Source organism: Salmo trutta, chromosome 13 (assembly GCF_901001165.1).
Source record: "Salmo trutta chromosome 13, fSalTru1.1, whole genome shotgun sequence".
NCBI classification, from domain to species: Eukaryota; Metazoa; Chordata; class Actinopteri; order Salmoniformes; family Salmonidae; genus Salmo; species Salmo trutta.
The window spans coordinates 48,449,136-48,462,974 of NC_042969.1; the positions used below are offsets into that span (position 1 = coordinate 48,449,136).

The window sequence follows — 13,839 nt, forward strand, 5'->3', positions numbered from 1 at the left end:
ACCCCCATGAACCGTAAGGGCTTTCTCTGTAGTTCTGCATGATTTGCAGCACAGTTTGTTTGAGGAAATCATGAAGTATATGTACTTTGTCTTGCCAGTGTTGGCCATCGTGACACTGGGTATTCAAAGAGCCCTTCTGCCAGAGTGGATGATGTTTTTCTTTCTTCACCTTCTCTTCTGCAGCCGCCATACTTGACGACCCAATGGAGTGCAGCCGGGGAGAGAGATTGGCCATCACTCTGGCGAAGGACAGCATCAACCGGTCCAGTAACCGTTCCACAACAGGCAAGCTGGAGGTGGACATCTTTGAGCTGCTGAGAGACAGTGAATATGAGATGGGAGAGACCAGTAAGTAGTGGGCGGGCAAGGATGGGAGTACGAGGTGGCTTTCGATATTTTCGACTTTTGTCATTCATTTCAAAAAGTGAAAGAACAGTATGTCACGGAGTTCCACATTAAAACATCTGTCTGTCTGTCTGACTGGCTGGCTATCAGTGTCTGTCAGGGTCTGTCTATCTATCTGTCTGCCGGCCATTCATCCTTCCGTCAGTCATTTCAATTCAGTGCCCGTCTTCCCTTGTTATCCCCCACTTTCAGAAATCCCATGAGTACAGCGAGATAAGTCTATCTTGTTTAGGAATATTTGTAGTAACAAATATGTGGCAAACACATTTTTGGAAAATAGCTGATGGGTTCTCTCTGTGTTAAAAAGTATTTGGATGTGTGATTGTCAAAATGTTTTGGACTTGTTTTGTTTCTTTGGTTTGAATGACTAGCCTGAAGATATATAGTAAATACACTATATATACAAAAGTATGTGGACACCCGTTCAAATTAGTGGATTTGGCTATTTCAGCCACACCCGTTGCTGACAGGTATATAAAATCGAGCACACAGCCATGCAAACTCCATAAACAAACATTGTCAGTAGAATGGCCCGGACTGAAGAGCTCAGTGACTTTCAACGTGGCACCGTCATAGGATGCCACCTTTCCAAAAAGTTTATTTGTCAAATTTCTATCCTCCTAGAGCTGTCCCGGTCAAGTGTAAGTGCTGTTATTGTGAAGTGGAAACGACTAGGAGCAACAACGGCTCGTCCGCAAAGGTGTAGGCCACCCATGCTCGCAGAACGGGACCGCCGAGTGCTGAAGCGTGCAGTGCATAAAAAAAATTGTCTGTCCTCGGTTGCAACACTCACTACCAAGTTCCAAACTGCTCTTGAAGCAACGTCAGCACAAGAACTGTTCGTCGAGGAGCTTCATGAAATGCGTTTCCATGGCCGAGCAGCCACACACAAGCCTAAGATCACTATGCGCAATGCCAAGTGTCGGCTGGAGTGGTGTAAATCTCGCCGTCATTGGGCTCTGGAGCAGTGGAAGCGCGTTCTCTGGAGTGATGAATCACGCTCACCATCTGGCAGTCCAACAGACAAATCTAGGTTTGGCGGATGCCAGGAGAACGCTACCTTCCTGAATGCATAGTGCCAACTGTAATGTTTGGTGGAGGAGGAATAATGGTCTGGTACTATTTTTCATGGTTCGGGGCTAGGCCCTTTAGTTCCAGTGAAGGGAAATCTTAACGCTACAGCATACAATGACATTCTAGACATTTCTGTCCTTCCATTTTTGTGGCAACAGTTTAGGGAAAGCCCTTTCTTGTTTCAGCATGACAAAGCCCACATGCACAAAGTGAGGTCCATACAGAAATGTTTTTTCGGGATCGGTGTGGAAGAACTTTACTGGCCTGCACAGAGTCCTGACCTCAACTTCATCAAACACCTTTGGGATGAATTGGAACGCAGACTGCAAACCTGGCCTAAATCGCCCAACATCAGTGCAGATCTTGTGGCTGAATGGAAGCAAGTCCCCGCAGCAATTTTCCAACATCTAGTGAAAAGACTTCCCAGAAGAGTGGAGGCTGTTATAGCAGCAAAGGAGGGACCAACTCCGTATTAATGCCCATGATTTTGGAAAGAGATGTTTGTTTTGACCATGTAGTATACTAGAAATCTAATGAGGTGGACAGAATTTGGAAAAATCTATGCCAATCAGCCTATCGCCATGACCTTGTGGATGGATACAGTACAATGAAATATTAACAATGCATTAACATTTCAACAAGTAGATTTTACTTTGATTAGATGGAACAGAAGGAGAATAGAATACACTTTTATCAGTCTGTTTATCTAACATGAAGTACAAGTACTGTGTGTTGCCAATGTGGGCCATACTGACACTGGGTTGCTAAAAAACCCTTCTGGCAGAGTGGATAATGTTTTCTTTCTTCCCTTTGGCACATGTTGCGGAGTACAAGGAGTGGAATTTAGCTAAACAGATTGCTACCCAGGCTACTGTTGCCCGTTTCCGCAACAGGCGTCATTATACTCCTTGTAGTGAGCTCTAACATATGGAGTATGTCTAGATTCTGACATACACATTTTCGCATGAATTTAGTCAACATTAAAAAATATTAATGTGAATATCACAAAATTACCTTTTTTGATTTAGCTTATTTTTAGACACATTGTTTGGAACAATATACTCTCTGGTACTTTTAATGGTATGACCCATTTTATACATAATAGTTCACAATCACGATGAAGTTTCAATGGGAGAATTGCCAGAATGTAACGCCCTGGCCATAGAGAGGGGTTTTTTGTTCTTTATTTTGGTTAGGCCAGGGTGTTACATTGGGTGGGCGTTCTATGTTCTTTTTCTTTGTTTTTGTATTTCTTTGTTTTGGGCCGTGTGTGGCTCCCAATCAGGCACAGCTGAAGCTCGTTGTAGTTGATTGGGAGTCACACATAAGTGCATGTTTTTCCGTTGGGGTTTTGAGGGTAATTGTTTCTGTCATTGTGTTTCACCTGACAGGACTGTTTGGCTGTCAGTTTCTTATTTTGTAGTTGTATAGTGTTCCGTTGAATAATTAAATATGATGAACACTAACTCCGCTGCGTTTTGGTCCACTCTCTCTCACGGCAGTCATTACACAGAACAATCTGAGATACCCCAAAATCATTTGCACCCGCTGGCTCGGAATCGCCCTACAGAATTATGCCACCCATCAAATATGAACATCACAAGCAGTTCTAGGCAGTCACGTTCTGCTCGAGGTGCTACTCCCCAATGTATAGACGGGGAAACTAAAGGAGGAAGGGTTTAGGTTAATTCATAAAAACCTAAGCCGTTGGGGGGGGGTCATTTACCTATTTGATATTGAATTGTAGGACCCCTTTAGGTATACACATTTAAAACTTTTTTTTATTTTTTTTTAACAAAATATTGAATTTGGCCTTTAGTACTATAGCCCAGAGAAATGCATTGAATAACACAGTAATAAATGACAAAAAAAAAAATCTATCATAAGAAACAAAGTGTTTGTCCTTTATCTAGGAGATAAGAAAGCTTGGAAATATTATGTTTGTTTTTTTTTACACATATTTAACCCCTTTTTGGGTTAGGCACAATACCGTCATACTTCCTGTCTTTTTTTTAACCGGTACCGGCTACCTTTAGACAAATCCTGTGGGGATCCTACAGCAGAATAGAGAACCATAGTGTTTGTCAGAATCTCCCCTTTACCCTTTAGTTCGTAGCCCAAACGGTTCGGACGCTACAAACAGAAGTTGGCACATTGACGGTACCGACTTCAGACGAGTCCCCTGACACTTGTGGGGGTCGTACAGCAAAATGGAGACCACCATTGTGTTCGTGAGAGTCTACCCTTTACATCTGGACACTACAGACATTTTCATGAGAAGAACAATTTTCAGGATTATCTCATGGTCTGATAAACACCGCTCTAGCTCTGCCGCCTAAAACCGCAAATGCGGAAGTGCGACAGGCGGATGCGGTTGATTTGAGACGCATGCAGTTAAAAAAAACATATCTCTATCTTAAATTGACAGATTATATTTTTTATTATGTTACTTAGATTGTCGCACCGGTGCATCAATCGGCTCTAGGGGGTTAAAAGCACACTGTACTGTAGGTGTATGCCCATTAGATTCATACCATCATTCAGTCTGTAACCTTATTAAGCCACGATTTCGTGAAAAATAAGATGTCACAGTTTTTGATGTCCCGTTGGTAGGATATTCATGATCGTACCTCATCTAATTTATTGTCCAATGTTTGTACGTTGGCGAGTAATATTGACAATAACGGCAGCTTTCCCACTGGCCTTCTGCAGATTCTTATGAGCCACCCCGCTCTGTGTCCTCTGTATCTGCGTCTCTTTCTCTTGCCAATAACGGGGATGTTGGCCTTGTCGGATGTTAGCAGTATATCCTGTGCGTCCTGCTTGTTGAAGAATAAATCTTTGTCTAATCCGAGGTGAGCGATCGCTGTCCTGATATCCAGAAGCTCTTTTTTGCCATAAGATATGGTTGCAGAAACATTATGTACAAAATAAGTTACAAATAACGTGTAAAAACCCCCACATAATAGCACAATTGGTTAGGCGCCAGTAAAACTGCGGGCAATTCTCTGAATCAGTAGAGCTTAATGGCCGTGGTAGCTCCTCCTTATACATAAAAACAACTGTATACCTCTCCCTGCTTGGTTGGCTGCCTGCAAACCCCCTCCTAATTTAGTGCTGTCGTGGCTCTGCCCAGGCAGCAATTGGATTAGGGATGGATCAGTGGCACCAGTAAGGAGGAAATGTCACACAGCCAGCACTACCTGCCCAGCCGTGTGTGTGTGTGTTCGTGTGTGTGTGTGTTCGTGTGTGTGTTCACATTCAAAATAACTGTTGGCCCGCTTGGTCGAATGATCCAAGATGTTGGATTGTTCTCTGAGTGACCAGGTTTCTAATCCCACCAGTTACAAAAGCACACGTGGAATGTTGGCAAACCACATGTCTGAGTTATGTGAAAAATATCCATGTAAAACTTCAGTGTCTAACTCATGTGTCTGTTTTTCCACGTGATATTTTTCACATGTAAAACATTTGTGTAAAACGTCAGTCACGTGTCTGCCCCTTGAACATTTACAAACATTTACATGTGAAATTTTTCACGTGATTTGTTCAACGTGTCCAAAAACCACGTTTTTTTACACACTTTTTTAAAATTATGTGGTGTGTGTATATGAATGTGGGTAACAATATAAAGTACTACTGGAGTCGTTTTTTGCGCTATCTGTACTTTAATTTACTATTTATATTTTTTACAACTTTTACTCCACCACATTCCTAAAGAAAATAAGACTTTTACTCCATACATTTTCCCTGACACCCAAAACCACTCGTTAAATTTCTAATGCTTAGCAGGACAGGGAAACGGTCTAATTCACACTTTTATCAAAAGAACATCCCTATTGCGTTTGATCTGGAGGATTCACTAAACACAAATGCTTCATTTGTAAATTATGTTGAGTGTTAGCTTGTGCCTGCCCATGGCTATCCTTAAATAAAAAAGAAAAGAAAATCGTGCTGTCTGGTTTGCTTAATATAAGGATTGTGAAATTATTTGTACTTTTGATACTTAAGTATATTTTAGCAATTACATTTACTTTTGATACTTTAGTATATTTAAAACCAAATTATTTTGCTCAAGTAGTATTTTACTGGGTGACGTTCACTTCTTCAGTCGTTTTCTATTAAGGCATCTTTACTTTTACTCAAGTATGGCAATCCACACTTATATTTGAGAAGTTGTCACTTGTCACAGATGTAAATTGCTTTGCCCATAGACTGAGGTGGAGCGAGAAGAGAATCCAAGACGGCCTTTTCTCAATTGGATTTGCGCAACAACTGCGTCCTCTCTCCGTCATCCTCTGGCCTCCTTTTAAAAAAAGGTAATCAAGGAGAGATGGCAAGGAGAGGGAAAGTTATAACGGAGACGCTAAGAGTCGAGAAGCAGGTGCAGGTGAAACGTTTAATAAAACAACATGGAACAAGACAACATAACAGTAGCATCTACGCATAAACACAGGAACAATCCTGACTGGGGAAAGAACCTAAGGGAGTGCCAGATATAGGGGAGGTAATGTCCAGGTGTGCCTCATGACGTGCAGGTGCGCGTAATGATTGATGCCAGGTGTGCGAAATGATGGATCCCAGGACCGGTGGTTAGTATACCGGCGACGTCGAATGCCAGAGGGGGGGAGTGGGAGTAGACGTGACAGTACCCCCCGATGCGTGGCTCCAGCCGCAGGACGAAGCCAACCAGAGGGTCGGCCCCGAGGATGAGGAGCGGACCAGTCGGCGAAAGTGGAAATCACGGATGATGTTTGGATCCAGAATGTTCTCCACTAGAACCCAACACCGCTCCTCTGGTCCATACCCCTCCCCGTCCACCAGGTACTGGAGCCAACCCCATGACGTTGGGAGTCCAGTAGAGCTCTGACAGCATAGGCTGGACCCCCCTCGATGTCCAGAGGGGTGTCGTGGGGAACAGCATCAGCTAGGGGACAAGGAACCACTGGCCTGAGAAGGGATACATGAAAAGGTGAGATACGGTAGTCACTGGGAAACTGCAACATATACGTCACCTTGTTGACCCTCCGGAGAACCTTGAACGGCCCCACAAACCGTGGGCTCAGCTTCGGAGTGGGAGGTTCCTGGTTGAAAGCCAGACACCATCCCCAGGGTGGTACATGGGGGGGTCGCACTGTGTTGGCGGTATGCCTGCTCCTTTTGACGGTGGACGGTGCACTGGAGTCTCACGCGAGTGTCGCTCCACACTTCTATGCACCTGAAGCACCAATCAACCGCAGGAGCTTCGGGCCCGTGGTCCACGGAGCCAGGTACTCGTAGTGGCCAGACATTGTGCTAAATGCAGTCCTCCATTCATCCGCCTCACAGATGCGGATGAGATTGTATGCACTCTGCAGGGACAGTTTTTTAAAGAACCGGGCCCCGAAGAGCTGTTCGATGGCTGCCGGCACCAACGGGAGAGGGTAACGATACTTTGTGGTGATTTCATTGAGTCCTCTGTAATCAATACATGGACATAACCCTCCATCCTTCTTGGCCACGAAGAAGAAACCAGCCGATGCAGGAGAAGTGGACGTGCGAATGAAACCTTGTTGGAGCGCCTCTTGGATGTAATCCTCCATGGCCTGGGTCTCAGCCACCGACAGAGGATAGATGCATCTGCACGGAGGTGCAGACCCTTCCAGCAGGTCGATGGCACAGTCCCAGGGCGAAGAGGAGGAAGACAGGTCCTGGTATAGTCCTGGTATACCTCCGGGATGTTGGGCTGAAGGGCAACCACAGGACTCTCAACCGACGCGGAACCACAGGGGATGGGGAAGCAGGTCCTCCGGCATTCTCATCCTCGACCATGAGATGGTGGGGTTATGGGAGGCAGAGCATGATCTTGAACTGGTGATGAAGGGGATGTTCTCCTGATGAATGGACTCCACGGTGAGGGTGAGTGGTTGGGTGATGTGTGTGATGGTTCCGGATCCTAGTGGTCGATTATCGAGGGCTTGAACCGGGAAAGGAGAGGAGAGTGGGTATGAAGTGATGTTAAGAGAGGAGACAAGGGTTGGGTCAATGAAGTTTCCTGCGTCACCGGAATCCACTAACGCTGTAGACACTGTTCATGAGGGACAACTAGTGTGATAGTTTAGCAGAAAGTGATAAAGATGGAATACTCACTCAGGAGGTGGAAGATCACGTGACCGTCCCGGATTAGGAAGTGCAGGACACTGCTGGAGCCCTCCTTGACCACAATACAGACAGAGCCCCAGCTGTCTTTGTCTGCATCGCTCCACTGCGGGGAGGCATGTGACCCCTACCTCCACGGGTTCAGGCTCTGATCGAGTGTTCACTGAGGGAGGGAGAGAAGCGATGAGAGTACCGACGCTTCCGAAGTAGGTTATCCAGACGGATGGCCATCGCAATGAGTGCGTCCAAGGAGAGGTTGTCGTCTCGACAGACCAGTCCTGTATGGACCGCCTTGCGCAGACCTCTTCTGAATAGTGTACAAAGCGCTGGCTCATTCCATCCGTAAGGTGAGCACGTACTCGGCAGCCGTCTGGACAAGTCGGTTAGGACATCTACTTTGTGCATGACACAAGTAATTTTTCCAACAATTGTTTACAGACAGATTATTTCACTTATAATTCACGGTATCCCAATTCCAGTGGGTCAGAAGTTTACATACACTAAGTTGACTGTGCCTTTGGAAAATTCACGAAAATTATGTCATTGCTTTAGAAGCTTCTGATAAGCTAATTGACATAATTTCAGTCAATTGGAGGTGTACCTGTGGATGTATTTCAAGGCCTACCTTCAAACTCAGGGCCTTTTTGCTTGACATCATGGGAAAATCTAAAGAATCAGCCAAGAACTCAGAAAAACAATTGTAGACCTCCACAAGTCTGGTTCATCTTTGGGAGCAATTTGCAAATGCCTGAAGGTACCACGTTCATCTGTACAAACAATAGTACGCAAGTATAAACACCAGGGGACCATGCAGCCATCATACCGCTCAGGAGGAGATACGTTCTGTCTCCTAGAGATAAACGTACTTTGGTGCGAAAAGTGCAACTCAATCCCAGACCACAGCAACAGACCTTGTGGAGATGCTGGAGGAAACCGGTACAAAAGTATCTATATCCACAGTATAACGAGTCCTATATCGACATAACCTGAAAGGCCGCTGAGCAAGGAAGAAACCACTGCTCCAAAACCGCCGTAAAAAAGCCAGACTACGGTTTGCAACTGCACATGGGGACAAAGATCGTACTTTTTGGAGAAATGTCCTCTGGTCTGATCAAACAAAAATTGTTTGGCCATAATGACCATCGTTATGTTTGGAGCCGAAGAACACCATCCAACCGTGAAGCACGTGGGTGGCAGCATCATGTTGTGGGGCTGCTTTGCTACAGGAGGGACTGGTGCTTTCACAAAATAGATGGCATCATGATTATGGAAAAGTATGTAGATATATTGAAGCAACATCAGTCAGGAAGTTAAAGCTTGGTCGCAAATGGGTCTTCCAAATGGACAATGACCCCAAGCATACTTCCAAAGTTGTGGCAAAATGGCTTAAGGACAACAAAGTCAAGGCATTGGAGTGGCCATCACAAAGCCTTGACCTCATTCCTTTAGAACATTTGTGGGCAGAACTGAAAAAGCATGTGCGAGCAAGGAGGCCTACAAACCTGACTCAGTTACACCAGCTCTGTCATGGAGGAATGGGCCAAAATTCACCCAACTTATTGTGGGAAGCTTGTGGAAGGCTACACAAAACGTTTTACCCAAGCTAAACAATTTAAAGGCAATGCTACCAAGTACTAATTGAGTATATGTAAACTTCTGACCCACTGGGAATGTGATGAAAGAAATAAAAGCTGAAATAAATCATTGTCTCTACTATTATTTTGACATTTCACATTCTTAAAGGATGGATCCCAGGACCGGTGGTTAGTATACCAGTGACGTCAAATTCCGGAGCGGAGGAGCTGGAGTAGACATGACAAAAGTGGATGAAAATGCGCTTTTCTGAAACGGCTGTCCTTATCCCATCGCTCGTCTTCAGGGTGGAATTCCAAAATAAGCATATAAAGTAATAAAAACAAATTTAGCTAGTTTGATAGAAAAAAGGATTTCAAAATTGTTCCACGAAGGACTCAAGTAGGTTAGACTTGTGCTTCCTCGCTAAAAGGCTATTTGAGGAGGGGAGGGCCGTTTTCCATTTGCTTACTAACGAATTGACACTCTCCTTTACCACTGGACCACTTATCGGTTTCCGGGTCACGGAAGAGAGAGGACGGAGGAGAGGGGGCGGAGGACAGACTTTTCCCCAAATGACAAAAGGCCATTCTGTTCCCTGTGTAAAATAGAAAATACCGACCTGTAAAAAGCCTCATGGGGCCAGTGGCACCGTGCCTGTCAGGCTAATCCGGTCACTTTGTAATTCGGTGAAGCCATGCAGGCAGGTGCAAATGTGCTTTAAATGGAGGAGAGAGGGGAAGGTGGGTGGGAGAGGAGGAGGATGGGTATGTACGGGACACTCCATTGGATGACAAAGGGATTATTTATTAATCATTTGATTCACTGCTCCTGTAAATTTTCTATCTCGTTCGGCGAGAATCCCGAGCTTCGCTCCACTGGTTCAAAAATGGTCCACCTTTACTCTTCCTTTATACATCTTTACCCTCATTTGGGGTTTGTTACTGGCCCATCCACCACCTCAGCCAGTCTGTCGCCCTCCACTCTATGTCCCAAATGGCACCCTATTCCCTATATAGTGCACTACTTTTGACCAGAGCCCTAAGGGCCCTGGTCAAAATAAGTGCACTACACAGGAACGAGGGTGCCATTTGGGTAGCAGTCCTCCTCCCGACTACCATAGAATGTTAATGAAAGACAGGGATCAAGCCCCACCTGAAATTGCATTTTGTTTCCCCTGCAAGTAAGGTTTAAACCCAAACCCATGTGCAGGGGATTGCAAAGGAAATACTGTATTATATTTCTTCTTCTCCCCAAAAATTCAACTTCATACACTGATTCAGTGTGATGGTGAATGTTAGAAAAGAGATATCACAAATGCTTTTGGAAGACTGATAAAATATCTGATCGGTTTAGATTTAATGTAGTTCTCAGCTATTATTTTAACTAGGTCAGTGTGCCCCTGCATGGCAGCAACTGTTGGTTGGCACTAACCCCTACATGCCACTTTTAAGTACTACTTTCGTCCCCAATTGTTATCTTAAAATTAAGGATTGTTGACATGAGATTCTAAATGGTTAGCAAAAACGTCCACATGACCAGATCTCATTGCAACCTTTTGCTACAGTAAATGTTCTATCATTGCACCACCATTCAATCTGTCATATTGTAATCTATAGTCGTAGGTCTACTATCGGTGATGTGAAATAATATACAGAGCAGCTGTAAGTTAATACATCAACAGAACATGATCAAGTTAATAGTTAGCAAACCCAAACACCTCCTACTTATTAAAGGTTAACTGGGAACTGCTGGCTCATACTGTTAGTGCAGGTTAAAACTACACACTAAGCAACATGCAACTCTTATTTAATAGGCTGAATGTGATATTTGGACCATGTCCTGTATTATCTGACTGGATGCTTGTCTCTGTGTGTTGACAGTGTGCCAGATCCTGTCCAAGGGAGTGGTGGCAGTCCTCGGTCCCTCCGCCAGCCCTGCTTCCAATTCCATCATCAGCAATATCTGTGGAGAGAAAGAGGTGAGTGCTGGCTCGCATTTTGGCTCGATTTATTTAGTGTGTCACAATAGCACTGTTTGCCAGCCATATTATGGAACAATATGTTTTATTATTACTGTGTTTTTGAGACTGTGCTTCACCCATGTCAATGACTCATGTCAATACCACAGCGGGCAGAATATTTTTCAGAACGTTCTAAGTTATTGTCTGAATTTACCCATGTTAAATTCCAACAGGCCAAGAATCAGGGGCTCAACAGCGTACAACATTAATCTAATCAGTTCTCAGACAAATTATAATTGGTTTGGTGCTGCCATGTTTTTTAGTTTTGTGATGGACCACCTCTCTTTGAACAACATGGAAAATCGTAATTTATACGTTTTCAGTTCAGGGTCCTTTGAGTCGTGATGTTAAACAATTTTGCTCAGACTCCAGTGATTTGTGGATGATCCTAGGCTACAGTGTTTGTACTAACTGCAGGATGTTAGTGTCTTTTTATGCATGGTGATTATGCAAAATGTCAATAAAATCACATTTATGTCCCCTTTAATGAGAACTGTGGCCATTTGATCAGTCTTTAGGCTTGGACTCCCTGGTGATGTGCACTGTCTATCCCTTTTAAATGTTCTGACTGAGATCATTCCCTGTGTGAATAAATTAACATGTAGATGAATTGTACGTTCTTAAACAAGTTAACTTTCTGTAATGTATTCATCGGACCATGCACCACACAAGACTTCTTAAAGCAGTGTTTCCCAAACTCGGTCCTCAGGACCCCAAAGGGTGCACCTTTTTGGTTTTTGCCCAGCACAGCTGATGCAACTAATCATCAAGCTTTGATAATTTGAATCAGCTGTGTAGTGTTAGGGTCAAAAAATGTCCACCCCTTGTTTGTGAAACCAAGTTTGGGAAACGCTGCCTTTAAAAGGACACCTTGGGATTTTGGTAATGAGGCCCTTTATCTACTTCCCCATAGTCAGAGCATGCTAGCAGACACCCATAGACTTCCAGTCACTGTGCTAATGCTAGTTAGCATTGGCTCGCAAAACTAACTTCCTTCAAACTGGACACAGACACACAAATGGTATCCACCAGTTCATCGGACTCTCATTGCCAAAATCCTGAAGTATCCCTTCATAAACTGTTCTTAATTTTAATGCTAAATGATTAAGAAATTCATTAACATGTTTCAAGCAAATACCATCTAAAAGGCCGAGTTCTGCAGAAGTACAACAATGATGACATGTAAGCATGATGATGCCACATCAATGCTCTTAAAAAAGGCGAACAGGATAGTGTTGAGTTGCTCTAATAGCTGTCGGTGTGTACATGACAATAGAGAAAGGTCACATTGCGCTGTTATTACCCTGAAAGTGATATCTCACTAATGGTCTCCTTTTGCAAACTGGGCATATCGGTAGTCTCTCAGTGGAGGACAGCAGGCCCGGCCATGGCTGATGGAACATGTCTATGGGACTGAGGGAGGGAAAGTGCTTTTGCCACTTTATTACGACCTGTTTTAGGGGACAGTGTAGTGCGATGGAGTATATTGTTTTCCAATATAAATTGCTGGAGGTGTGTTTAAATGCAGTAGCCACGTAGTACTAACGTTGATTAACAGTTTTTATAAATGGTGATTAGATTATTAATATGTGCTAGTATAATGTGCATCCAACACGGACAAATAAGATCAATCAGCAATCAATGTGTCATATACAGTACAGTTCCTTCAGAAACTATTCACACCCCTTGACTTTTCCACATAAAACAAAATTGTCACTGGCCTGCACACCATACCCCATAATGTCAAAGTGGAATTATGTTTTCAAACTTTTCACAAATTAATAAAAAATGAAAAGCTGAAATGTCTTGAGTCAAATATTAAACCCCTTTGTTATGGCAAACATAAATAAGTTCAGGAGTAAAAATGTCCTTAAGTCACATAAGTTGCATGGACTCACTGTGTGCAATAAGTGTTCAACATGATTTTTTAATGACTGCATCTCTATACCTCACACATACAATTATCTGTAAGGTCGCTCAGTCACTGAATTTCAAACAGATTTAACCACAAAAACCAGGGAGGTTTTCCAATGCCTCGCAAAGAAAGTCACCTATTGGTAGATGGGTAAAAATAAAAAGCAGACATTCAATATCCCTTTGAGCATGGTGAAGTTATTACACTTTGGATAGTGTGAAGTTATTACACTTTGGATACACCAAGGCGTCCTTCCTAACTCTGTTGCCGATGAGGAAGGAAACCGCTCAGTGATTTCACCATGAGGCCAATGGTGACTTTTAAACAGGTACGAGTTTAATAGCTGTGATAGAAAACTGAGGATGGATGAGCAACATTGTAGTTATTCCACAATACTAACCTAATTGACAGAGTGAAAAGGAGGAAGCCTGTACAGAATCCACATATTCCAAAACATGCATCCTGTTCGCAACAAGACACTAAAGTAATGCTGCAAATTGAGTACCACTTCAAATTTTCAAGCATAGTGGTGACTGCATCGTGTTATGGGTATGCTTGTAATCATTAAGGACTGGGGAGTTTCAGGATTAAAAAAAATAAACGGAATGGAGCTAGGCACAGACAAAACCCCAGAGGAAAACCTGGTTCAGTCTGCTTTCCAACAGACACTTAGTGATGAATTCTCCTTTCAGCAGGAAAATAACCTAACACA

General features: G+C 43.6%; 1 protein-coding gene across 1 annotated transcript in view; it reads left to right on the plus strand.

Annotated features, from left to right (window-relative positions):
• The window catches only part of LOC115205893 (glutamate receptor ionotropic, kainate 4-like), a 214,792-nt gene that overhangs the window by 73,308 nt on the left and 127,645 nt on the right, over window positions 1-13,839 (plus strand). Inside the window, exons 2-3 of the mRNA XM_029772314.1 lie at window positions 184-348; window positions 11,073-11,170. Coding sequence (XP_029628174.1) covers window positions 184-348; window positions 11,073-11,170 — 263 coding nt within the window. The remainder of the gene's footprint in view (window positions 1-183; window positions 349-11,072; window positions 11,171-13,839) is intronic.